This window comes from Salvia miltiorrhiza, chromosome 3 (assembly GCF_028751815.1).
Source record: "Salvia miltiorrhiza cultivar Shanhuang (shh) chromosome 3, IMPLAD_Smil_shh, whole genome shotgun sequence".
Lineage (NCBI taxonomy): Eukaryota > Viridiplantae > Streptophyta > Magnoliopsida > Lamiales > Lamiaceae > Salvia > Salvia miltiorrhiza.
In genome coordinates, this window is record NC_080389.1 from 9479828 (window position 1) to 9507821 (window position 27994).

The window sequence follows — 27994 nt, forward strand, 5'->3', positions numbered from 1 at the left end:
ATGAGTCTCGAGTCCAGGAGATGTCGGAGTCAGAACAGATTAAATTTTGAAGTTGAGTCAGTGTAAAAGCAGAGCATGTTTTGATGATGTTTGATTGTAATTCTTATGTGCCTTATGTTGAGCCTTTTATTTTATTTTATTTTTTTTAATTTTATAACATTACTTGTTCTTATTTATTAAGCCCGATTAATTATGAGATTATAAAGCGAATAAGTTGAAGTATTTATTTTCTATTGACTACGAGGAACGGGGTTTATTTAATTGACGGATTAGAACACCCGATGAGAACGGATTGATTATGATAATCTATCCGACCTCATGTGACGAGCCTTATTTAAATTATTTTATTTCGACAATTAGGATTTATAATAGAATTTCCCAGATTATTATCTCAGAATAATAATTATCGGAATATGAGTCATGCATAGTTAAATTACGCATTCTCATTAATTGAGGATTTTATTCGAGCAGTATCTTATTTATATTCTCGTAATAAAGGTCAAACACGAGATTAATAATCAGTCAAGGAGCTACTGTACCACAGAAAATTTCTATCAGGTGGGCATTACTTTCATATATATCAAATGAGTTTAAATGTTACGTTCAAGCAAGTTATTTCATGACTAAATTAATTGAAGTTATTTCAAATATTGTCTTGCCATAAAATGTTTAAATTTCAGTATGATATCTATCTGATGTGACTTTAATCATGTAATCGAATTCGGGTCTTGAGCAGTTGATAGCTATCCTGCCAGGGCTAGTGTACACCAGTGACCGTGAGTCATCTAGCGGGTTGGCCGGTCAAGTGACCGTGAGAGGTGGCCACCTCTCCGGCACAAAGTTCCAGATATGATAGATTACAAGAGAACTTAGTCTGCAGACGAACTTTAAGAATCACAAATGAATTTAGTAAGCTTGGGCCTTTTAGCGAAAAACTCCCTTGCTGTACTGTTTATGATGGCATGACAATTTACAGTTTTGAAGCATGTATTTTTATAATTAGGCATACGTGTCCACTGAGTACTTTTGTACTCAAGCCCTGCATATATTTCTAAATGTGCAGGTTGAGCAGCTGCCGATGGTGATGAAGTGACGAGCGGGACTCTTTTGTCTTATTATGTATTAATGAACTCTAGGGTTACATGTCTTCATACATGTAATCAGAACCTTATTCCGCTGCGTACTCAGAAGTTTTATGTTATTTTGGATAAGTCGGAGTTATCCGAACTTACTAGTTATTTGAGTCTATACGACTAAAACTCCGTTATATTATAAATTTCCCTGTTGTTAACAATGATACTGCGATCTTTTTTTTGTTTGATTATTCCCCTTTCTACCCCGCTTCTAATCTCCCTCCATTAGTCACGGTTTCCCCGGCTTAATTATCCTTAATTAGGTCCGGTCGTGACATCATATTAAAACAAAAAACAAACACAAATTTGATTTGTGTTTTACTTTGATGGATAAATTTATCATGGGAAGGAGGGATAACAAAAATTTATTCATTTAAATATCTCATTTCTTTTCCCACATTTTACACAAAAAAGAAGCTCACCATGTTTCCTTCCTTATTTTCACTTCAAGGAGGGATAATATTAACTTGTCTGCATCGGGAGGCAAGTTGTCTGCATGTTGCCAAAATCTGCAGTAACTTGAGAAGGAAGAGAGTGGAAACAAGATATGAAGAAACCACAATTGTCAAAGCAACTCAATGTCATTTACAAACACACAACCACCAAAGGCGAAGAAAAATCAATTATCCAAATTAACGCCAATTGCAGCTCATGGATTGATATTCACCGTCTCTATTTTGGAGATTAAGTCTGAATTCCTCATCTTTGTTGCAATGCTTTTGGTTGTCACCATCTTTAACTCCTTCAGATTGTACATCCCTTCAATTGTTTCCGGGAGGGAATCTAGATATGGACAATCATGGATTTCTAATTTCCAGAGAATTTGCATTGCATCTTTTCCACATTGTACATTTCTCAGATTCCATAACTCTTCGATGCACATGACTCCGAGATAATCGAAGGTGTTGGGTGAGATCACCATTTGTTGACCAGTGTATGCATTCCGCAATTTGAGGTACTCTAGATTGGGTAACTTCCCTAGTAGTGGCATGGGGTCTTCATCAAGACAACTATTAACCAACGTCAATGATTCTATATTTGCAGGGAAACTTCTTGGAAGCCTGGCAATGAGTCCATCCAATTTGAGTGTTTTGAGTCTTTCTAGATTACCAACCTCATCCAAACAAGGCATGCTTCTGAAACGATACCCTCTTAAGATTAGGTGTTTAACACGCACCAACACAGCCAATGACACAAAGAGCTTGCTTACATCTGAGTTTCCATCCAATTCTTCTATGCCTAATTTTTCGAAAAAACTCAACATTTTTAAGCCCGAGAGCTCATGTGTCCAATTATCAACCGAGACGTAGGTTAATGTTTTCAAATTCTGTAGCGCGCCTATCTTGGAAGGCTTCCGGCAAATCACATTAGACAAGTAGAGGTGGCGAAGGCTACGAATTTCCCATATAATATCTGGCACCTCCACCATAAAATTTTGAGCTATGTCAAGAACCTCAAGCTTTTCCAAGCACCCCAATGACTCTGGGATCTCTTTTATGTAATTATTTCTCAACCCCAAGTATCTTAATTCCATCAATGTGCCGATAGAATCTGGTATAAACTTCAACCCAAAATCTTCCAAGTCAAGTATCTTAAGTTTTTCAAACCTCTTCCAATAAGATGGATTAGCATCAAAGTAGCCACCTCCGTGGAAGAAGAGAGAAACAAGAAGCTTATCTTGATCCATGGAGTAGTTGAACTTGTTTCTACTACAAATGATAACACGATGATGACGAGGACTCTGATGACAAGGTCGATTATTTCCATTGTTCCTTAGCATCTCAAGACCGAATTCCTCCTCTGCTTTTTGGGTGGATAGCATGTGTAGCACAGGATTCATGCTATACTCCGTGATCTTGTCCTTGACATCAATAACAGATTCATTGATTAAACCATATAAAGATCGTAGACAGTCATACACTGCTCCTCCTGCAAGCCAAATCTGTATCAACTTTTCTTCCCTCAAAGTTGTATTTTCCTTAAAGAAGGCCATAGAGAAGAAACATGGCCTCAGTTTGGGATCCAATTTATGATAAAAAGGTTCCAACAACTTCAGTGTTGAACCAAAATCAACTGAGTCAAGAAGTTGTTCCCATTCACTCTCACGTGAGACTTTCTTTTCTGCTAACTGCTTTCCCACCGCTTTTATAGCTAATGGAAGACCACCACATTTTCTCAACATTTGTTTTCCCATATACTCCAAGTTCATTGGGAATTTGTGCTCACCCATTAATTTATTGCCATGGTTTATTGTTTTCAGAAACAATTGCCAGCTCTTCTTAGAATCCAAGGGATTCATCTTATAAACATCTTCATCGTATACGTATATGTCGATATGTGTCGTGTGACTCGTGAGCAGCAATCTACTTCCATTGTCTACTTACATAAGAACAATACAAAAAGGGAAAGTCAGAAGGTTATTGAGTCGAGAAAATTTATATTGTTAGATTACTTGATTCAGTCATGTATTATTTAAAAAAGTAACATTACACAGTAATTATGTCTATAATTTATTTTAAGTTTGATCACAAAAACAATAAATTTTTAACCAGCGCTTAAGTTAAAATCTAAGTTAGCGCAACACGACTAGATCATAAGCAGGGGAAAGTTGATCATACATACCTTCATCTTGAAGAGCTTCCCAGAAAGACTTCAAGCGCATTTGTTTGGGCACGTCGTCGAGAACTATTAGGTATCGCTTTCCTTGCAAGTGTTGGCGAAGCATATCTCGGAGGCTTCGGTTGTCCATGTTCTCCAATAAGGAAGATGTATGGAGATTTTCAGGATCTTCTAGCTGCTGTATTAGTTTGATAAGTAGCTCTTTAATAGTGAAATGAGTAGAATTAGATACCCAAGCACGGCGCTCGAAGTGTTCAACGACGGTTGGATGGTTGTATATCTCTCTTGCAAGAGTTGTCTTTCCAATACCATCCATCCCTTTGATTAGAATTTTCTTCGAGTATTCTCCCCCACCAATAACCTTTTTGCGAAGCAACATTTCCAAATCTTTGTCCAAGCCCACCACATAGTTGTCATCTTCTTCGTCATCAACATTTTTTGATGATCTCATGTTGGACTCATCATCTCCCAGTTTAAGCATCTGCTTTTTTATCTCTCCCATCCAACTATGGATAGACTCATAGAAGTGCACATAATATTTTTCATCTCGTATGAAAAGGTAGAGGGCATCATCAGCAACGTCGACAAGGTCAGATACCAAAAACTTTAGGGTTCTCCCCTCTTCCAGTTTCTTGTCCCTCACTATATCCACAATCTCTCTCATCTCTTTAATTACCCTTTCCATTTCCTCTTTCATGTACTCTGTTGCTGTGGTCTCTTGATAATTAACGTCGAGCTTCTGTATCACAGATAAGAGGAGAGCCTCCGACATGTTTATGCTTCCACCAAACTGCTCCTAATTAATACCCAATTTAACAACATTAATAGCTACCAAATAACACATTAATTCCAACAAATCCATAAATTATTAGTATATAAAAAAATGATTTTGGATTGAATAGAATTTACTCAACTAATTATTTCATTTATTATAACTATAGAGTTAAGGTTTAGAACCTGTACCAAGTGGGTTCCTTTTCATTTATTATAACTATTACTCCCTCCGTCCCACTAGACTTGACACTTTTGAGTTGGGCACGGAGATTAAGAATAAAGGGTTAAGAGTGTAAAGTAGGTATGGTCCACTTATTTTATGTGAGTAGAGAACGTAGGGACCACATACTATTTTAGGAAAGTGCCAATTCTAGTGGGACAAACAAAAAAGGCAAGTGTGCCAAGTCTAGTGGGACGGAGGGAGTATAACAATCAAAATAATTATCCGTGGAATTTTGACGGTTATACACTAGTTAATATAATGAATCAAAATTAGCATTTATTATTAAAAAACTAAGTTTAAAGAAACAATATAACCTAATTATAGATTCATTCACTCCAATAATCAATTATTGACTAATAAAAGATTATATTATATATTCTTCATATATATTGGAAAACAACAACTGAGGTGATAATACTCAAGTCATAACTAACTATAAAGACGCGCAACTTTGTGTTGAACTACTAGATTAATAATCCCTCTGATTGTCTCATTTGACTTGGCTTGTATTTCTTTTTTGATTGCACCATTCAACTTGGCCTATTTTTGTTTTTAGATAATCGATTTTCACTATGATAAATATGGCCTCACACACTTTACAATACAATCCTTGTTTCTACATAACTGTATCGAAAATAACTAGGTCAAGTGAGATGAAATGAAGAAAATAATTTATTAAGACTTCCAAAATGAATTTTGACTTGATAAAATTTTATGAAGCACAAAAATCTAAATTTTCGATATAAAAACTCTACATAATTATGCTGAGTATTCATATTATTCAAATCTAAAGAGAGGGAGAATTACCTTTTTGCGAATTTTCTTATGTTTGTTCGTCTTGATTAATTTTTTGATTCAATCCTCCCACTCTCCTTATCTTTGCTCGTCTAGCCAGCTCAGAGGTAGAGTTTGATATCAACTACAAATTCACAAAGTCACAGTTACTGTTACAGTTTATAGTGTGACTCAGCAAGTTATACTCCCTCCGTCTGACAAAAACATGAACATTTTTCCATTTTGGTGCGTCTCACAAAAACATGAACATTCCATTTTAGTACATTACCCTTTTATCTTTTATCCCTCATTTTCATACTTATTCACGAAAAAACCATCATGGCCCACCAATACTTTTCCTTAATTAATTCATTGTTCTCACAACACTTTTTAAAGCGGGATCCATTTTCCACTCACAATAATTTTCAACTAACATTTCTTAAAACTAGTGTCACTCCCAATTGTTTATGTTTTTGTGAGACGGAGGGAGTATATTTTATTGGGTAGGTTAAATAGAAACAATAAAATACTTAATTTGCAAGAAGTATAACTTAAGCAATGGTAATATATACCCCCTTCGTAACATTTGAAATGTTTCAAAAAATATGAACATGAGGATTAAGAATTATGTGACAAAGGTGTAAAGTGAGACATTTAGTGAGACATTTCAACTGGGACGACAATCCAAAATTAAGGACAAATTTCTTTCTATTTATGGGTTGGGCCATTTCAAATGGGACAACACAAAATAGAAAATAAGTCATTCAAATGGGCAAGGGAATAAAAGGCAAAAGGGGGAGACAGACAGATGCAACCTGTTAAAATCAAAGAAGAAGAAAGGGGAAAAACATTGAAGGAGAACAGAGCTTTATTGGTAAGCAAGCAAACTTTTACATTGAAAATATATATAGTCTCTATATCCAAGACTCACGACTTAGCTAACTTATATAGTCTAGTGACTTGCCTAAAGCACGAAACATTACAAACACGATTACAAACAGAAAGGCTATGAACTAATACTAAGCAATATATTTGAGCTTTAAGTTTCAACTAATATGTCCTAATAATGTTTCTTAGCTGTACTCCAAAAATAGTTGAAACAACCTTATTTCACCCAAATTAGGGTTAATGTATTCTACACTAAATGAAAATTTCAACGATAGGTAGCCTATTGTCATCGAACCACCGGTACAGTCGGAATCGCGTCTGAAAGTTGGCATCGTTTTACTAACTTTTTGGCGCGATTCCGACTACACTGGTGGTCCAGTGACGATGTGCTACCTACTGTTGAAAATCTCTTTTCATGTAAAATACATTAAACTCTAGTTTCGTGGTAATTGATCATCATTTTAGCTGTAATTACGATAAAAAATAGGCTACTAAAATAATTTCGGTATAATTGTGGCAATAATTAAATAGTTTCTCAAAGTTCATGCCATACAAAAAATAAATTAAAGTTGTGGCTATACGCTTAAATTTGTTGAAAGTTCGTGTAGTGACCCGCTCTTTTATATATTTTAAATCTAGTAATGAGTGTTTATTTTTGTTCATCAGTGAATGAAAACGGTTTTTATCCTAATATGAATTCAGCTTATGATCCTGAATTTATATTGTTAAAGCAGTTAATGATATTATTTCAGAGTTATAACTGACTTAGCAAAGTCACGTTATTTATTTAAGCAAGATGAAATTAGATTTTATCTTTATTCAAGTCGTGATTTATTTCTGACTCGTGAGTTAATTAAATCTGCGGATTTAATTTAAATATTAGAACAACAAACGAATTAAATCTACGGATTTAATTTAGATTCATTTTATAATTTATCGTTTTAAGCGAGAAATCACATGTCGAAATACGAGATTTATTTAAATAAACAGTATCAAGCATATACGAGCACACGATCCATCTTACAGTTACAGAATCACCGAGACAGAGAAAATACATCAATAATTCTCCTCTACATTTTTTTTTTCTTTCTTTTTCTTCTCTTTTTCTTTCCATTAATTTTGTTCCCCACTCCATTTTACCACTAAATCTACTTTTGACTTTCACCACCATTTTCCCCACCACTTTCACCACCAACTCAATTATGCAACAACACATATTGTTCCAGCCATCAAGTCTTTTCTTCCCTCACCAAAACGTGTAGAAGAAGTTGAGAAAGGGAGAGAGAGTTTCCTCCAACTCCAAATTGTAACTTGAAGAGGTATATACTAAGCTTCTTTATTTTGAATTCAGTTGCATATCATCCAAACGGTTCCCAAAAATTCTCAAATTAATTGTGTATCATCTTTCATACATTTTCTATATTTTGGTAAAATTTCAGAATATTTAGAGCTCGCATGATTTATTTATGAATTTGTAAACATCACTGCCCATCTGGAATACATATTTGGTAAACAATCTTTGGGGAGATCATAAGTAAAGTTTCAATCGGTGAAAACCTTTGAAACTTGAATATGTCACTCTAGACTCCCGTATCTTTCTTTTGACATCGGCCTCACCATTTTTGAGTAAGGGAAACAACCGGTATAAATTCTTGAAATCTAGTTCTTATTCCATGTACCATCCAGTAGATTTTACAAATCTACGACTTTGAGGTGGAAAAGGCCGACTTAAATATTTGATTCTCAAGCCTATCTTTCTACTGAATATTCACTGACATGTTGGGAACTTACTTGTTCAGTTTTAGAATTTTTGGTGAAGCTTAAAGTGGTTTTTCCGATTTATGTTCTGAATCTGCCAAACTTGAACTCTTTTTGTGCACTGAACTTTAGATAGTCATATCTTCTAAACCATGAAGGTTCTTAGAGTAAATCCAACTGGAGAGTGTTATGATCTCTCCCTAGTTTCCAGATTGACCTTTGGGGTTCCCAGTGGAGTTTTGTAAAGGGAGATATGAATTTTTAAAGAAAGCCCACTGACTTGGTTGTAATCTGGAAATATGAAATTTACAGATTTTTGCTTGTTAAATACCCATCTTTGAGAGGGCATATCTTGCTCGTTTGAATTGTTTTTCATTCGATTCAAATTGGAGAATGATCCTTGAAATGTCTAGTTTCCAGAATGTCTTTTGGAGCCTCATTTGGAGATCCGAGGTAGATTTGGTGTCTGTTGTAAAACAACCCCTTAAGAGCTCAAGTTGTTGAATTATTTTCTATGTATCAAAGTTTATTTTAAAGGATGTTTCGTGAAAGATTTAGTGTATGTGCGTAACAAGTTTGGGACTATTTATTTTAAATGAGGTCCGTTCTTTATTTAAATTAGGATGGACTTTTAATGAATATTTTTGGGATTAAACTATTATTTCTTGATTTATATAAATTATTTTTAAGGACTTATAAATATGAATTTCGTAGGCCTACTGACCTACTGTGATCGACGGTTTGTCGATGTCTAACAGCTTTGAAAATTTTATAGCAAGTCCCTACATGAGTCTTGAGTACCCTGGTAAACTTTCAAGCCATTCCAACTTCGTATGATACTTCTTTAAAATGCAAAACCTAAACTGCACATTACTACTGAGAATTTCAGAGAACAGAGAAAAGAGTCATTTATTTCAGTAGCTTCCTGGGTGATCTAGCTTTCCAAATTTTTATGGTATTAACCTTATTGTGTTATTTAGATATCCACCAAAGTTGAGCCCAGTTTGACAACGTTTACTATTTTTCAAAAATACAAGTTTTCAATTGTTCAAAACTGCCGAACATGGTAGATCGTGGTAAAAACGTCATATCTCTCAAACCACTTGGAGTTTTCGACTCTATTTTTTTTTATGAAACTAGACTCGAAGATCTTTCTTTCGGTATGAGTCTCGAGTCCAGGAGATGTCGGAGTCAGAACAGATTAAATTTTGAAGTTGAGTCAGTGTAAAAGCAGAGCATGTTTTGATGATGTTTGATTGTGATTCTTATGTGCCTTATGTTGAGCCTTTTTATTTTATTTTATTTTTTTAATTTTATAACATTACTTGTTCTTATTTATTAAGCCCGATTAATTATGAGATTATAAAGCGAATAAGTTGAAGTATTTATTTTCTATTGACTACGAGGAACGGGGTTTATTTAATTGACGGATTAGAACACCCGATGAGAACGGATTGATTATGATAATCTATCCGACCTCATGTGACGAGCCTTATTTAAATTATTTTATTTCGACAATTAGGATTAACAATAGAAATTCCCTGATTATTATCTCAGAATAATAATTATCGGAATATGAGTCATGCATAGTTAAATTACGCATTCTCATTAATTGAGGATTTTATTCGAGCAGTATCTTATTTATATTCTCGTAATAAAGGTCAAACACGAGATTAATAATCAGTCAAGGAGCTACTGTACCACAGAAAATTTCTATCAGGTGGGCATTACTTTCATATATATCAAATGAGTTTAATGTTATGTTTGAACAGTTATTTCATTGCAAAATCATTGAACTGAAAATTATTTCAACTGTTGTCTTGCCATAAATGTTTCAATATTTAGTATGATATCTATCTGATGTGGCTTTGCCAGTTATTATGCAATCGAATTCGGGTCCTGAGCAGTTGATAGCTATCCTGCCAGGGCTAGTGTACACCAGTGACCGTGAGTCATCTAGCGGGTTGGCCGGTCAAGTGACCGTGAGAGGTGGCCACCTCTCCGGCACAAAGTTCCAGATATGATAGATTACAAGAGAACTTAGTCTGCAGACGAACTTTAAGAATCACAAATGAATTTAGTAAGCTTGGGCCTTTTAGCGAAAAACTCCCTTGCTGTACTGTTTATGATGGCATGACAATTTACAGTTTTGAAGCATGTATTTTTATAATTAGGCATACGTGTCCACTGAGTACTTTTGTACTCAAGCCCTGCATATATTTCTAAATGTGCAGGTTGAGCAGCTGCCGATGGTGATGAAGTGACGAGCGGGACTCTTTGTCTTATTATGTATTAATGAACTCTAGGGTTACATGTCTTCATACATGTAATCAGAACCTTATTCCGCTGCGTACTCAGAAGTTTTATGTTATTTTGGATAAGTCGGAGTTATCCGAACTTACTAATTATTTGAGTCTATACGACTAAAACTCCGTTATATTATAAATATCCATGTTGTTAACAATGATGAAATGCGATCCTTTCTTGTTTGATTATTCCCCTTTCTACCCCGCTTCTAATCTCCCTCCATTAGTCACGGTTTCCCCGGCTTAATTATCCTTAATTAGGGCCGGTCGTGACAGAGTGGTATCAGAGCAGTTTATTTGCTCTGAACCCTAGAGTTAACCAATTTTTCTAGTATGATCACTAGTATGAAAGAGTCAGTCGACAAAAGCTCAGCACTTCATCACATCGTCATGCTCAGCAAGAAAGAATGTGGTAATGATTTTAAAACATTGAGAAGTTCACGTTTTATATGAATGTACTGATGCTTACATTCAAGTTTATGCATTATTGATTGATTAGATATCTCAATGAACTTAGATGCGTTAAGAATGCATGATCACTGTTACGAAAAGAACAATAGAAGCTAGGAACTCAGTCATATTTCACTATAGCCATGGTGAAGAGCTAAGAAAGAGGAAGAGAATCCAATGAAAGCAGTGCAAGCAGAGTGCCACGCACGAATCACTGAAGCAGGCATAGTTCTTCATTCAGATTGTTCACGCGAAACGGAACACCTAATCGACTATTGCCTTCGATGATAGTTTAAGTATAATATTGATTATAAGTGATGAGTGCGACTGATGTAATCAGTTAGCTAATTCCTAATAAGCTGAGACTCGCTTCTAGCCTCGATTATCACTAGCTATGGCTTGAGGATAACCTTCATGATTCATGTATGAACTTCAGAGTTAGACTTACGAGGGGTCAAAATGCTTTGTATATGATGTTATAATATTACGATTAAAGCTATCAGCTTATAGTTTCAGATAATCGGAACTATTCTACTTACAGTACCTATCGCAATAGATAAGGACATGACTGAGAATCCCTATTGATTACGATCACTTACTACGAATTAGAAAGACGAGATGTGATATGGGTACTAGTAGTTACTAACCATTATGATTGATCATAAAAGTTTACGCAAGTGTGTAAGACGAGAGAAGTTCTCGAAGATGGTTTAGAGTTTAATAATAGCTAGAAGCGCCGACAGTGGATCAATGCTGAAACAAAAGAATTAAGATTCTAATGAGACCCTAAGGATATACTCAAGATAAATATATATACCTTAACCTATCGAGGACGTCGCCTCAGTTAGAACGTCTTGGATTATGCATTTAGTCTGGTAACCTCAATGAGAGCATTGACTAAGGTCATTCCATGACTTAGCATTACACATGGTGACACATACCCTATAAAGGTGCTCAGATGAGTAAAAGCTATTTCCTTATTGAATGCGTGATGATTCAGAAGGTCTTTTGCAATAACACGGAAGAGTGCTTCAAATTATATGGTTGCATTTCAAGAGCTATGTGAAGGAACACTAAGTACTAGAAGTACTACAGTAAGATCATATAGAGGAACATTGTTGAATAAGGTCGAGCCTACCTTATTTCACCTATAGAAGATGTTTAAGGATTGCATTAAACTAGGAGGCAGACTCCAAGTTTGAGAAGCTCTAGAATATTCTCAAGGACATGTTCAAGATATTAAGAAGAAAGTAGTGATTTTAGACCAAATATACCTTTTGCAGCCAAGGAATAAGAGTTGCCAAGTTCGGAAAAGTATTTCCGAGTGACTGAGAAGTAGTTATGTCGGGCCTGGCCAGTCCACATGGCCAAAATCTCAGTAGTCGTCATATATGGGTCTTTAAACCTATATATTTTAAACCTTCATCTGAAAAGCCAAACGGGTTCAGACTATTAGGTCATTTCGTTTCGACCTTTCAGTCAATTCATTTCTACCCTATGGTTATTCATTTTCAATTATTTGGCAAATTATTGAAACACTTTGCCTAATTGCCATTTGTGATTTGAATCATTGCGATATACTAGCTATTGGTAGATTTTCTGTGACCCAAGGACAAGCAGATACTCATCAGATTAAATCAGTCAAACACGTATGCTTCAATCCAAGGGTCAAGCACGTAATGCATACAGACATTCTCTTTTGCATTTAGTAGGACGTTATTTGTGTATTTCAAAAACGATGATCATTTCGATGCTTTTGTATGCCCCTATGTTGGCTTAGTTATTTTGATAAGTATTAGTACGAAAATGCTGGTTCATAGGGCATTTCGGAACTGAGCTCTTTCATGATGACCTTGCTAGATAGCTAGTTCATCGTGTATAATGCTTGGATAGATCACCAGATCTATATTCAATTGTTGATGAAATAGTCCTCATTGATACTAATTTCCCATGTCTATGTAGCGACCCTATCAGTCTTTTGCGGCAAGTTACTTCCGCTATGTTATTTATATACTTTCATGAGGAAGAGTATGAGCGAGATTTGAGAATCAAGAAAACAATTTACAGAATCGATGATATGCATCTGTGTATTACATTGGTGACTATATGTCGACTCATCGGAATGCCAACAAAGCAAAGGCGTCCGAGAGAAGTTGGATAGAACAATAGTATGCCTTGTGATGTTGCATTAACAACTTGTGTTTTGACCTAATAGAATGCCGTCAAAACGAGGACGACCAAGAGGAGGGGGCAGGATTCCCCGAAATGAAGGAAGAGGCCCAGAAACAGAACCAGAACCCGAAATAGTTCAACCACCTGTTCAGCCAGAACGACGGATTGAAGAATTATTCTTGCGACAGAACCCACCTACCTTCAACGGGACAGGAGACCCGGCAGAAGCTGAAACTTGGGTTCGCGCTATTGAACGCATTTTCAACTTCCTGCGTTGCACCAACCAAGAACGTCTGACTTGTATGTCCTTTCAGTTGACTGGGTCAGCTGATTTCTGGTGGGAAGCAAGGATGAAAACGATGACAGCAGAGCAGTGAGAAAACCTGACTTGGGAACAATTCAAAGCCGGTATATATGACAAGTATATACCCAAGAGCTACCGCAAGAAAAAGGAGGCTGAATTTTACAATCTAAAACAAGGGAAGATGTCGGTAACTCAATACGACAGGATGTTCTGCGATATGTCTAGATATGCGCCGGAACAAGTTGACACAGATGAGAAGATGGCTGAAAAGTTTTGTGCCGGTCTGAGGCACGAAATTAGGATGGCTTTGGCAAGTCACGGAGGATTGTCTTACACTGAGTCGCTCAGCCGAGCGTTAGACATTGAAGCAGCCATGCCAGGAGAAAGACCTGCAACTGTACCTACGCCAGCACCTCCACATGATCAAAGTTATAATCAGAATTTCAAAGGAAAGAGGAGATGGGACAACAGTAACCCGAACCAAGGCGAGAAGAGGCCATGGCAGGGACGGGTCTTCCAGTCACAGGGCTATGGAAGCCAGGGCGCACCGAAACAGATGGGAAATAACCAACAGAGGGCCCCACATTGCCCCAAATGTAACAAAAGTCATGTGGGAATCTGTAAGGCCGGCAGTGATAGTTGCTATATCTGCAACCAGAAGGGGCACTATGCAAACCGGTGCCCGAATAAGCAACATGGGACGAGTTCAAGGCCGAACCCACCTATCCAGGCTCCACCTCTGCGAGCAATCCAAGCTCTGCCCCAACCATACCCAAGGCAGCAACCACAGTATCAGCAGCACCAACAGCTACAATACCAACCACAATCTCAACAACCGTATGAGCAACAGGCCCGCCAACAACAGCAGCGACAACAGAAACAACATGAAAAGCCTCGTCATGCTAGAGCCTATGCTATGAGGCAGAAACAGCCCGAGAACAACCAGGGAAACCTGGCAGGTATGGGCGTGCTACTCAATACTCCTGTTGTACTTCTATTTGATACGGGCGCATCGCATACTTTCATTTCAAGTATTTGTGTTGACACATTAAAACTTAAAATGGAAAAAGCTGGCCAGGAGTTGAGTATATCATCACCTATAGAAGGGATGACGACAGTAGATCATGTGTGCTTGAACCTAGAACTGAACATAGAGTCACTCAAGATTGTAGTGAACAACTCGTATGTTATACCGATGGGAGATGTGGACATAATCCTAGGAATGGACTGGCTAGCCGAGAACTATGCCACCATCCTTTGTAACGAAAGACGGATATCATTTCGACCCCAGGAAGGGAGCCGTCACATTTCCACGGAATTAGTATGGGAAGAAGAAAGATGATCATCTCCGCCCTACAAGCAACGAAAATGATGAAAAAGGGATACCCAGCTTACCTCGTATACTTGCACGAAGAACTGGGTACTGAAAAGAGCATAAAAGATATAGCAATTGTACGGGACTTTTCAGATGTATTTCCAGAGATTCTGACAGGGCCACCACCGGACAGACCAATTGAGTTTACCATTGATTTGGAGCCCGGGGCAGCTCTCATTTCAAAGGCACCGTACCGGATGGCTCCTAAAGAGTTGGAAGAACTCAAGATACAACTGCAAGAACTTTTGGAACTTGGATTCATTAGGCCAAGTGTATCACCTTGGGGTGCACCCGTACTTTTCGTGAAGAAAAAGGATGGCACATTGCGAATGTGCATAGACTATAGAGAACTGAACAAAGTGACACTCAAGAACAAATATCCTTTACCAAGGATAGATGACCTCTTCGATCAGCTCAAGGGAGCCAGCGTGTTCTCGAAGATTGATTTGCGATCTGGTTATCATCAGCTGAAGATTCGACCAGAAGACGTACCTAAGACGACGTTTAGAACTAGGTATGGCCACTACGAATTTGTAGTTGTGCCATTCGGGCTAACCAACGCGCCAGCCGTATTCATGGACCTCATGAATCGAGTGTTCCATCCGTACTTAGACAAATTTGTCTTGGTATTCATAGATGACATCCTGATCTACTCGAAGAACGAGAAAGACCATGAGGAACATCTGAGAATTGTCCTAGAAACGTTGAGGACGGAGCGCCTTTATGCCAAATTCAGCAAGTGCGAGTTTTGGCTCAGCGAAGTCACTTTTTAGGACATATTGTGTCATCAGAAGGAATTAAAGTGGACCCTGAGAAAGTGCAAGCGGTGCGCGAATGGAGATCGCCTACTAACCCTAATGAGATAAGAAGTTTCTTAGGATTGGCAGGTTACTATCGGAGGTTTATGGAAGGATTTTCCAAAATTGCAAGGCCAATGACGCAACTACTCAGGAAGGGAATAAAATTTTCTTGGACAGAGGAGTGCGAGAAGAGCTTCCAAGAACTCAAGGAAAAGTTGACTACGGCACCAGTGTTAGCCGTCCCAGCAGCTAACAAGGAATATGTGATCTACACAGACGCGTCCAAAAATGGACTTGGTTGTGTGCTGATGCAAGATGGAAGAGTGATAGCATATGCGTCACGACAGCTTAGGCCACATGAACTGAATTACCCGACTCATGATCTGGAGTTAGCTGCAGTGGTGCATGCGCTGAAGATTTGGAGACACCACCTATATGGAGTTAGGTGTGAGATATTCACAGACCACAAAAGCCTGAAGTACTTGTTCGAGCAAAAGGACCTTAACATGAGACAAAGGAGGTGGCTCGAACTAGTGAAGGATTATGACTGCGGTATTAACTACCACCCGGGTAAGGCCAATGTAGTAGCTGATGCATTGAGCCGTAAAACTCAATCTAGGTTGGGATGTCTCGTCACCCAAAAGAATGAGCTCATCAAAGAATTTGGAAAAATGAGCATAGAAGTGGTTAAACCACCAGGGACGATAGCAGGCGTTGTTGCAACAATACCTAGCTTGAGAAAGATGATTGTAGAAGCACAAAGAAAAGACGAGAAAATGGAGAAACTACGGGAAGCAGTAAGGAAAGGAGGAGTCAAGAATTATAAAGAAGCATCAGATAATGCTATCCTCTTTGAGGGAAGAATATGCATCCCCCACGATGATGAGCTTAAGGATAAAATCATGAGGGAGGCTCATGATACCCTTATACTGCCCACCCAGGGAGTACTAAGATGTATCAGGACCTAAAGAAACACTTTTGGTGGGAAGGCATGAAGAGAGACATAGCGTCATTTGTGGAGAAATGCCTGGCATGCCAACAGGTGAAGGCCTTACACCAAAGGCCATATGGAAAACTACAACCGTTGGAAATCCCAGAATGGAAGTGGGAGCACATAGCAATGAATTTTGTGACCAGTTTGCCCAAAACAAAGAAAGAAAACACTGCCATTTGGGTAATAGTGGATCGACTTACAAAATGTTTATACCAATACCGATCACACATGGGTCAGACAAGTTAGCTAAGTTGTATGTTCGAGAGATTGTACGCTTACACGGTGTACCGTGTCAATCACTTCAGACCGAGACTCAAAATTCACATCTAGATTTTGGACAAGCTTACAGAAAGAGTTAGGCACGAGGTTAAATTTCAGCACCGCCTTCCACCCGCAGACAGATGGGCAGTCTGAAAGGACAATTCAGACCCTCGAAGATATGTTGAGAACAGTGGTGTTAGACAGGGGTGGAAGTTGGGAAGCAGTGCTGCCGTTGATTGAATTTGCCTATAATAACAGTTACCAGACGACTATCGATATGGCACCATATGAGGCATTATATGGAAGAAAATGTAGATCACCGCTTTATTGGGATGAAGTGGGTGAGAGAAAAGTTTTAGGACCAGACATGGTCAATGAGATGGTTGAGATAGTCCGCCAAATCAGAGGGCGAATAAAGGAGGCGCAAGATAGACAGAAATCTTACGCTGATGCACGCCGAACCGAATTACAGTTTGAAATAGGAGACAAGGTCTTCCTAAAGGTATCTCCTACCAAGGGGATAACTAGGTTTGGTGTCAAGGGAAAACTTAGGCCCCGATTCGTAGGACCTTATGAGATTTTGGAGAGAATAGGCCCAGTAGCCTATAGGTTGGCGTTACCGCCAAGCTTTGGAAACGTTCACAATGTTTTCCACGTATCACAACTCAGGAAATACGTTTTCGATCCAAAGCACATAATCCACCAAGAAGAGATGATCCTTTGTCCAGACTTGAGCTATGAAGAAAGACCAGAGGCCATTCTAGATCGAAAAGTACAACAACTCAGGAATAAGGCAATCACATCAGTGAAAGTCTTATGGAGACACCACGGACAAGAGGAAGCCACGTGGGAGCTTGAAGACAAAATGAAGGAGAAATACCCCGAACTGTTTTAGAAGAAATATGCAAATTTCGGGACGAAATTTTTGTTAAGAGGGGTAGTATGTAGTGACCCGCTCTTTTATATATTTTAAATCTAGTAATGAGTGTTTATTTTTGTTCATCAGTGAATGAAAACGGTTTTTATCCTAATATGAATTCAGCTTATGATCCTGAATTTATATTGTTAAAGCAGTTAATGATATTATTTCAGAGTTATAACTGACTTAGCAAAGTCACGTTATTTATTTAAGCAAGATGAAATTAGATTTTATCTTTATTCAAGTCGTGATTTATTTCTGACTCGTGAGTTAATTAAATCTGCGGATTTAATTTAAATATTAGAACAACAAACGAATTAAATCTACGGATTTAATTTAGATTCATTTTATAATTTATCGTTTTAAGCGAGAAATCACATGTCGAAATACGAGATTTATTTAAATAAACAGTATCAAGCATATACGAGCACACGATCCATCTTACAGTTACAGAATCACCGAGACAGAGAAAATACATCAATAATTCTCCTCTACATTTTTTTTTCTTTCTTTTTCTTCTCTTTTTCTTTCCATTAATTTTGTTCCCCACTCCATTTTACCACTAAATCTACTTTTTGACTTTCACCACCATTTTCCCCACCACTTTCACCACCAACTCAATTATGCAACAACACATATTGTTCCAGCCATCAAGTCTTTTCTTCCCTCACCAAAACGTGTAGAAGAAGTTGAGAAAGGGAGAGAGAGTTTCCTCCAACTCCAAATTGTAACTTGAAGAGGTATATACTAAGCTTCTTTATTTTGAATTCAGTTGCATATCATCCAAACGGTTCCCAAAAATTCTCAAATTAATTGTGTATCATCGTTCATACATTTTCTATATTTTGGTAAAATTTCAGAATATTTAGAGCTCGCATGATTTATTTATGAATTTGTAAACATCACTGCCCATCTGGAATACATATTTGGTAAACAATCTTTGGGGAGATCATAAGTAAAGTTTCAATCGGTGAAAACCTTTGAAACTTGAATATGTCACTCTAGACTCCCGTATCTTTCTTTTGACATCGGCCTCACCATTTTTGAGTAAGGGAAACAACCGGTATAAATTCTTGAAATCTAGTTCTTATTCCATGTACCATCCAGTAGATTTTACAAATCTACGACTTTGAGGTGGAAAAGGCCGACTTAAATATTTGATTCTCAAGCCTATCTTTCTACTGAATATTCACTGACATGTTGGGAACTTACTTGTTCAGTTTTAGAATTTTTGGTGAAGCTTAAAGTGGTTTTTCCGATTTATGTTCTGAATCTGCCAAACTTGAACTCTTTTTGTGCACTGAACTTTAGATAGTCATATCTTCTAAACCATGAAGGTTCTTAGAGTAAATCCAACTGGAGAGTGTTATGATCTCTCCCTAGTTTCCAGATTGACCTTTGGGGTTCCCAGTGGAGTTTTGTAAAGGGAGATATGAATTTTTAAAGAAAGCCCACTGACTTGGTTGTAATCTGGAAATATGAAATTTACAGATTTTTGCTTGTTAAATACCCATCTTTGAGAGGGCATATCTTGCTCGTTTGAATTGTTTTTCATTCGATTCAAATTGGAGAATGATCCTTGAAATGTCTAGTTTCCAGAATGTCTTTTGGAGCCTCATTTGGAGATCCGAGGTAGATTTGGTGTCTGTTGTAAAACAACCCCTTAAGAGCTCAAGTTGTTGAATTATTTTCTATGTATCAAAGTTTATTTTAAAGGATGTTTCGTGAAAGATTTAGTGTATGTGCGTAACAAGTTTGGGACTATTTATTTTAAATGAGGTCCGTTCTTTATTTAAATTAGGATGGACTTTTAATGAATATTTTTGGGATTAAACTATTATTTCTTGATTTATATAAATTATTTTTAAGGACTTATAAATATGAATTTCGTAGGCCTACTGACCTACTGTGATCGACGGTTTGTCGATGTCTAACAACTTTGAAAATTTTATAGCAAGTCCCTACATGAGTCTTGAGTACCCTGGTAAACTTTCAAGCCATTCCAACTTCGTATGATACTTCTTTAAAATGCAAAACCTAAACTGCACATTACTACTGAGAATTTCAGAGAACAGAGAAAAGAGTCATTTATTTCAGTAGCTTCCTGGGTGATCTAGCTTTCCAAATTTTTATGGTATTAACCTTATTGTGTTATTTAGATATCCACCAAAGTTGAGCCCAGTTTGACAACGTTTACTATTTTTCAAAAATACAAGTTTTCAATTGTTCAAAACTGCCGAACATGGTAGATCGTGGTAAAAACGTCATATCTCTCAAACCACTTGGAGTTTTCGACTCTATTTTTTTTTTATGAAACTAGACTCGAAGATCTTTCTTTCGGTATGAGTCTCGAGTCCAGGAGATGTCGGAGTCAGAACAGATTAAATTTTGAAGTTGAGTCAGTGTAAAAGCAGAGCATGTTTTGATGATGTTTGATTGTGATTCTTATGTGCCTTATGTTGAGCCTTTTTATTTTATTTTATTTTTTAATTTTATAACATTACTTGTTCTTATTTATTAAGCCCGATTAATTATGAGATTATAAAGCGAATAAGTTGAAGTATTTATTTTCTATTGACTACGAGGAACGGGGTTTATTTAATTGACGGATTAGAACACCCGATGAGAACGGATTGATTATGATAATCTATCCGACCTCATGTGACGAGCCTTATTTAAATTATTTTATTTCGACAATTAGGATTAACAATAGAAATTCCCTGATTATTATCTCAGAATAATAATTATCGGAATATGAGTCATGCATAGTTAAATTACGCATTCTCATTAATTGAGGATTTTATTCGAGCAGTATCTTATTTATATTCTCGTAATAAAGGTCAAACACGAGATTAATAATCAGTCAAGGAGCTACTGTACCACAGAAAATTTCTATCAGGTGGGCATTACTTTCATATATATCAAATGAGTTTAATGTTATGTTTGAACAGTTATTTCATTGCAAAATCATTGAACTGAAAATTATTTCAACTGTTGTCTTGCCATAAATGTTTCAATATTTAGTATGATATCTATCTGATGTGGCTTTGCCAGTTATTATGCAATCGAATTCGGGTCCTGAGCAGTTGATAGCTATCCTGCCAGGGCTAGTGTACACCAGTGACCGTGAGTCATCTAGCGGGTTGGCCGGTCAAGTGACCGTGAGAGGTGGCCACCTCTCCGGCACAAAGTTCCAGATATGATAGATTACAAGAGAACTTAGTCTGCAGACGAACTTTAAGAATCACAAATGAATTTAGTAAGCTTGGGCCTTTTAGCGAAAAACTCCCTTGCTGTACTGTTTATGATGGCATGACAATTTACAGTTTTGAAGCATGTATTTTTATAATTAGGCATACGTGTCCACTGAGTACTTTTGTACTCAAGCCCTGCATATATTTCTAAATGTGCAGGTTGAGCAGCTGCCGATGGTGATGAAGTGACGAGCGGGACTCTTTGTCTTATTATGTATTAATGAACTCTAGGGTTACATGTCTTCATACATGTAATCAGAACCTTATTCCGCTGCGTACTCAGAAGTTTTATGTTATTTTGGATAAGTCGGAGTTATCCGAACTTACTAATTATTTGAGTCTATACGACTAAAACTCCGTTATATTATAAATATCCATGTTGTTAACAATGATGAAATGCGATCCTTTCTTGTTTGATTATTCCCCTTTCTACCCCGCTTCTAATCTCCCTCCATTAGTCACGGTTTCCCCGGCTTAATTATCCTTAATTAGGGCCGGTCGTGACAGTTCGGGCTATAAACTATAATTAACCCGATATAAACTATAATTTGTTGAAAGTTGTGCCCTCAATGCAATTCGGTATTCGAGTAATCAAAAAATTGAATTTCAAATGCTCAAATGGTCAAATACAAATGGAACGATTTGAAAAGTAGCTCAGTTCACTACTACAAAAATGCACATACATAACGGTTTTTTTTAAAAACCGTTATGTATGAGCGCATTTTTGGAAAAGATAACGGTTTTCACAAAAAACCGTTATCTATGTACTGTTGTCCATGGAAATAGATAACGGTTTAGGTTAATCCGTTATGTTTATGCGTTATCTATTAGTTTCATACATAACGGTACTATAAAACCGTTAAGCCGACCGTTATCTATGAGCATATTTTAAAACGGTTTATTAAACCGTTATGCATCATTGCTTTAAAAACTGTTATGTGTAAAAAAAATTAAATTTTTTAAAAACTTATCTGAAATTCATGTTTCTCTCAAATCCCTCCTAAAAATTTACACAGAAAATTATCTCCCCCTTCTCTTTCAAGCTGAGCGGAGCAGCTAGGGCTCCGCCGCCGCGGTCGCCGAAGTTCCGGGGAGGAGCGCCGGCCTCGCCCGCTTTAATTTCTCCGCCTGAAACCCTAGGGCCCAGATCTAAACTCCACCCTCTTCGACCTAAAATTCTAACTTCCTTCCAAATCGTCTGCTCTCCACCCCGTCAAATTGTCTCTCTCAAACCAGTGAAGAAAACGCAAGAGAAAATCCTAACTTTCTTCCAAATCGGAATCCTCACTGCAGCGGTTGATGCCTCCGCCGACGAGCAGTTGTTGCTTCCGATTCTGGCGCCGCATCTACTTTCTCGGACCCTCTCTCTCGATTCACCTCTCTCAATCAAAGAAATCAACTGAAACAGGAAAGGGAAGGAAGCCCTAATTTCGCCACCCCTGTCATCTGCTATCCCTAGGCGCCGCTACTGCACCGCCTGCCACGTCGCGCCGCCCTTCTTGTCTGCTAACCGTAGCTACGGCGAGCAGCGCCACCTGCTCATCGCCGCCCCTCTCGTCTGCTTACCCAAGCCACCGCGACCAGCGCCGCCTACTCGTCGCGCCCCTGTCATTGTATGTACAATTTTCTATTTTTGCACATTAGTTTGTTCGATTTTGTGTTTGATTGCATTGACAAAGTAAATATCTCGTTGTTGTAGGACATGGAATGTGGGTTGAGGTTAATTGTTGCCTCTAATTCATGGATTTTGCACTGAGTTTATTTTGTTTTATTTTAGATTTGCTATCTGTTTAGAAGAGATTTAGTGTTTCTAAGTTTAGTTTTGCTTCTCGCTCCATTGCTATCATCAGAGGTTATCAATTCTAGCTCTTCATCTTCTACCCAAGGACAATCACTTTCATTCCTTGCTATTGATAATTTTCAAGTTATTGGATATGATTATTTGTTGAATTCTAGTAAATTCGCTGCTAATTTTTCTTCGTTGTGCAATTTTGATGATATAATTGAATTGGATTAAGCCTTGCCATAATTTTAATAATTAGGCTTATTAAAATGAGTCTCCAGTCTGTGCGATTTCATTTCTATTTAATGTTCTGGTCATACTTTCTTTCACTCTGCAGAGGAACAGATACAACATGGTAGTAGTTGTCTACTAGAAAACTGACTCACATTTTTGTGCTTTTTAGATTCTGTTTAAAGTGAGCTCTGTTTTCCTATTGCAGATTGATTCCATTTGCATCTTACTCCATTTTGTTGCTTTGAGTAAATCCTATTTCAGATTGATTCCATTTGCATCTTACTCCATTTTGTTGCTTTGAGTAAATCCTATTTCAGATTGATTCCATTTGCATCTTCCTCCAGTTGATTCCATTTCTATAGCGATTTCTTATTTTTCCCCTGTTATCAGGAGTATGTGGCAGAAGACCGTGAAGCTAACAAGGATGTGTCCGAACTTGATCCCAGCCATGTGACCGAGCTAAGATGCTAGGCCTCTATTGAGGTTAGTACAAATTCACTTGCATTTTTCATGAGCATCAGCATCATGTATGGAAATTAACAGCTGAAAATGAAAAGCTGAAGGTAACATTTGAGGTCTGCTTTAACTATCTCTTGGTGAAATATATGTTTCGTAACTCATGATAGACTGTGGCGAATCCTGAATGGTTGGTTCAGAGTTTAGTGAGTTCTCTGGAAAAGAAAGTAGATGAAGGAGAGAAGAAGTATGAAGAGTCGAACAAGCTAGCTATGGAGGCAGAGACAGAGATAATTAAGCTGAAGACCGAAATGCAGAGGTTGATATATAACTTTTTTTCTACTCTTGAATCAGTTATCGGACAATTAGCTCATTATTTCCATTTAGTTTATTCTTTTTAAGTCCTTAGAAGAGATAATATTGGTTCTTTCTCACAGGTGAAAAAAATTAATGAAATCAATAGATTGTGTTTATTTGGCCTCATGGTATATTCATTAATCTTCTATCTTTTAGGCTTGAAGAGAAAATTTCTGATATGGAGACAGCAGATCAGGTTCTCCGTCGACAGGCTTTAATGAATAATCCTTCAGGGAAACTATCTGGGCAGTTACCTTCAACTACTCATGTTAGTATTTCAGCTCAATTGTACTTAGGAACTGTCTCAGCATTTGGTTCTTATTCCTTTTCTCCTCTTGATATACAGGAAGGGGAGAATGGTCATCAAGTAAGTGCAATTTAAAATGGCGGTTCGATGCTTATTCTGGTGCTTTATTAACCAACTAAAAAATTACGTTCTTTACCATTCTGATTGTGCTTGTAAGCTGTTATGCAGGAACTTTTGAGTGCAGCACCAAGTAAAAGATTTGGTACTGAATCCCCATTGAAAGGCAACGTGTGAATTATTCTATGAAAGCTTTAAGTTAAGCATATTTTTCTACTAGTGCCTTCTTTGAAACTGATACATCATGAACTAGAAAGGACTAAACTAAGACCTCCATATTTTATTCAGCCTTCAAGTGGGGCTCTTCTTTCCAGTGAAGGATAAGTAACTAATCATAATATCTGCTAAATATTTTCTTGACTATTGTTTTTGCTTTTCTTGTATGACTTCTACCTAAAAAAAATCTTTTGGCAGTAAAGTCTATACCGGTTGAAGCAATATATAGTCTAGTTGATTGTCTTAATAGAAATAATATTTGTTGTATCCTTACTTTGATAATTGTTGCTCTATGTTTGAATTCATCTTCTCTTTCTCAAAGCATAGCTGACTACCAGCTTTTAATAAGCTCACTCGTCATTGCAGGGAAAAGCTTAACTCCATGAATTTGATGCTTTATATGGCACCGATTGCTGTTGTAGTTTGGCTGTGTTTGTAATGGAACCTGATATATTTAACTTAGTTGTCGCACTTGGAAAGGAACATAAATTCATGTGGATTCTTCTTTTCGTTAATTCAACAGTGGATTATGAAGCGAACTTGTGCAATTTCCTGGTGACTAAGCATACAAGTGCTCTAACACTCCAGGTTCGTCTCCCTCGACCAAATTGTGTGTAGGGTAGATAGTATGTAATATGTTTATCTCAGGGGCATTTACTTTTTAGTATTAAGAATATAGTATATGATTGTGTATTTGAAAGATAATACGAGTGATGTGATAACATTAGACCAGTTTAATAAAAATTGCCAACTTATATGGAACTCACATCACTGTCATATTTGCTTATTCCTACTGAGTTCTTGCATCAATTTTGGGTACTTTTAGTGTTTAGTAATATTTCCTAAAAAATGTGAAATGGAGAAGTTTTTAGTGCTTAGTAACTTGATAGGTTTTGTCCATTTTACCAATCACTTTGATATGCTTTTTAAGTGTTTATCATGATGCTCTATATTGTGATTCTTGGTTGGCTCTTTGTATGATTTTGTGGCAGGTTTGTGGTGGATTAAATGAGTCGTACGTTGAGCTGAAGAGACTTGTGAATTCACAAGAAAAGTTGTACCATATGGCTAGCTAGTTGCATATTTAATATGTTTAGTATTTTTGTAAGGCATAATAGTATAGATAGAACAGTTGTTGAATTTCGACTATATTCAAATCTTGTATGAATTCTTTTTTATGATAATAATATAAAATTAAATATTTTGGATGATATATAATATTATTATTGTTGGTTTTATCATTTATATTGTTATGTATAAATTAATAGATAACGGAGAAATAGAAATCTAATTACGGTCAAAAACGTTATACATAACGGATTACCAAACGTTATTAATATAAAAAAACCGTTATGTATAGGTGTGTACATAACAGTGAATATTAAACTTTTATGACGGTTTGAAACGTTATGTATAATACTATAGATAACGGATATAATCCGTTACGTATATATAAACAATCGTTATGTATAATAGAATAGATAACGGATATAATACTATAGATAACGGATATAATCCGTTATGTATAATACTATAGATAACGGATATAATCCGTTACGTATATATAAACAATCGTTATGTATAATAGAATAGATAACGGATATAATACTATAGATAACGGATATAATCCGTTATGTATAATAGAATAGATAACGTTTAAATCTCCGTTATGTATGAAATCCACATACATTACACCATTATATATTACGGATGTTTTCGCACATAGATAACGGATAAAATCCGTTATCTATGAGCGAATCTGGCGTAGTGGTTGGTAAGACGTTTGGAGTCACAAGCACAAATAGAACAATTCAACACAAACACAAACAGAAGAATTCAGCTCAAGTCTATTTTCTTGGCAAAAAGAAAATCATAGAAAAAAATCAGCCTCGCTGCTTGTAGATGAGCTTGAGTAATCGCGCAATCACACTGTGATAGGCTCGTAATCTTCTTCTTATCTTATGATATTTAGAATTGACACAACTAACTCTGATTCCATTTTGACAATAGTAAATAAGCCAACATTGTAAATTTGTATATATTCGAGAAGAAAAAGAATAAACGTATTGGATACAGTAAACCAGATTTAAGACCTGGCGTGCTAGCGACGGACCAACGTCGATGAAGGAGGTGGTGGCGCAGAGCGTGCAACGAAGTGGTTGGGGGAGGCGCGGCGGAATCCGGCGGTGTGTACCGTGATTAGATTTAGGGCTCTCAATAGTGAGTTTTGTTTGAGTAGAATTAGGGATTCAGAATGTTAGAGAGTTAATGAATAATTATGTTGAACATTGAAGAAGCCAAATAGTGTGCATAATTAACAAGCGCTAATAAAATAAGGGTTAATTTGGTTTAAAATCATAATAAATTTTCAAATTTTTGTTTTTCCCACAAAATTTCATTATTGTTTCAAAATACATAATAAATCACTTTTTTTGGAATTTCTCATAGTGTGACTTTCCAGCGATTTTTTTAAATGACGTGGCGCCGAATTGAATGATGTGGCATATTTAAGGGTTAAGTACTACTTTCCCCCTCAACGTTGACACCCCTGTCGCCTTTAACATCCTAACGTCAGGGTTAGCGCTGTTTACTACCTCAACGTTTCAAAATTGAAGCAAAACGCCCCCACGTTTTAACGGCCGCCCCAAGCGCAGCTCTAACGGGATCAAGCACCGTTAAAACGCAAAGGGCAATTAGATTGTCATGTCACATAATTTCCATGTAATTACATTGTATTGACACGTCATTTATATTTTTTATTGGAATCTGTCATCATGGGAAATTTCAAAAATAATAATTTATTATGAATTTTGAAACAAAAATGAAAAATTGTGGGAAAAACCAAAATTTGAAAATTTATTATGATTTTATACCAAATTTACCCATAAAATAATAAGATGACGTGATTATATGAATCCAGCTGAAGCGTTGACTTATAGTTAGAAAGATATCTAAATATATACCTTCTTGTGATTCTTCTTCTTACTCGTCTCGATCTACTTTGCAAATCAATCCTCCCTTTTCCATAGTTGAAGTCTTTTTATATTTTCCCTTATTATAAAATCATTATTTGCACGTTTTCACAAGAAACAAGTGTTGACTTATTGTTTCTGACATAAGATTGTAGGAAACAAGTCACCCATGTTAATATCGATCCAAACAGTTTATCTTTTACTTGTTAAAAAGAAGACACTGAGTTGGCGAAACCGAAACATTCATCAAACCAAACAATATTTCAGCCATAGAATCCGGCGGTGTTTACTGTAAATAGAGAATTTCGTTTGAATAGAATTAGGGATTTTGAATGCTAGAAAGTTGTGATTAATCCATAGTATAATATAAAAGAGGAATTTTCTTACCTCCAATTTCTCTCTCTCCTCTCACTTCTTCCCTCCAAATTTAATTTCTTTCTTCTTTTTTCTATTTTAATTTTATTCAAAAATTTGTTAACTTCTATTCATGAAAAAATATTCAATATGAATGATTACGAGATGATCTTTAATTTGATGTAAAGATTATAATATTGAAAATTAATCGTTTAAAGTGTCTAAATTATGATCGTTTAAAATGTCTAAATTAA

General features: G+C 36.7%; 1 protein-coding gene across 2 annotated transcripts; it reads right to left on the reverse strand.

Annotated features, from left to right (window-relative positions):
• Positions 1–1499: 1499 nt before the first annotated feature.
• On the reverse strand, positions 1500–26710 carry LOC131017430 (probable disease resistance RPP8-like protein 2). Of its 2 annotated transcripts, none has more exons than XM_057946178.1 (5): positions 26508–26710; positions 5608–5668; positions 5557–5574; positions 3756–4542; positions 1500–3509 (listed from the first exon to the last, which is right to left on the reverse strand). In XM_057946178.1, the coding sequence occupies exons 4-5, from the start codon at positions 4522–4524 to the stop codon at positions 1783–1785; spliced, it is 2496 nt and encodes an 831-aa protein (XP_057802161.1). In that variant the 5' UTR covers positions 4525–4542; positions 5557–5574; positions 5608–5668; positions 26508–26710; the 3' UTR covers positions 1500–1782. The 2 variants fall into 2 exon arrangements, with proteins under 2 accessions (XP_057802161.1, XP_057802160.1); XM_057946177.1 differs by having other exon boundaries at positions 3756–4548.
• Between the last annotated feature and the right edge of the window lie 1284 nt (positions 26711–27994).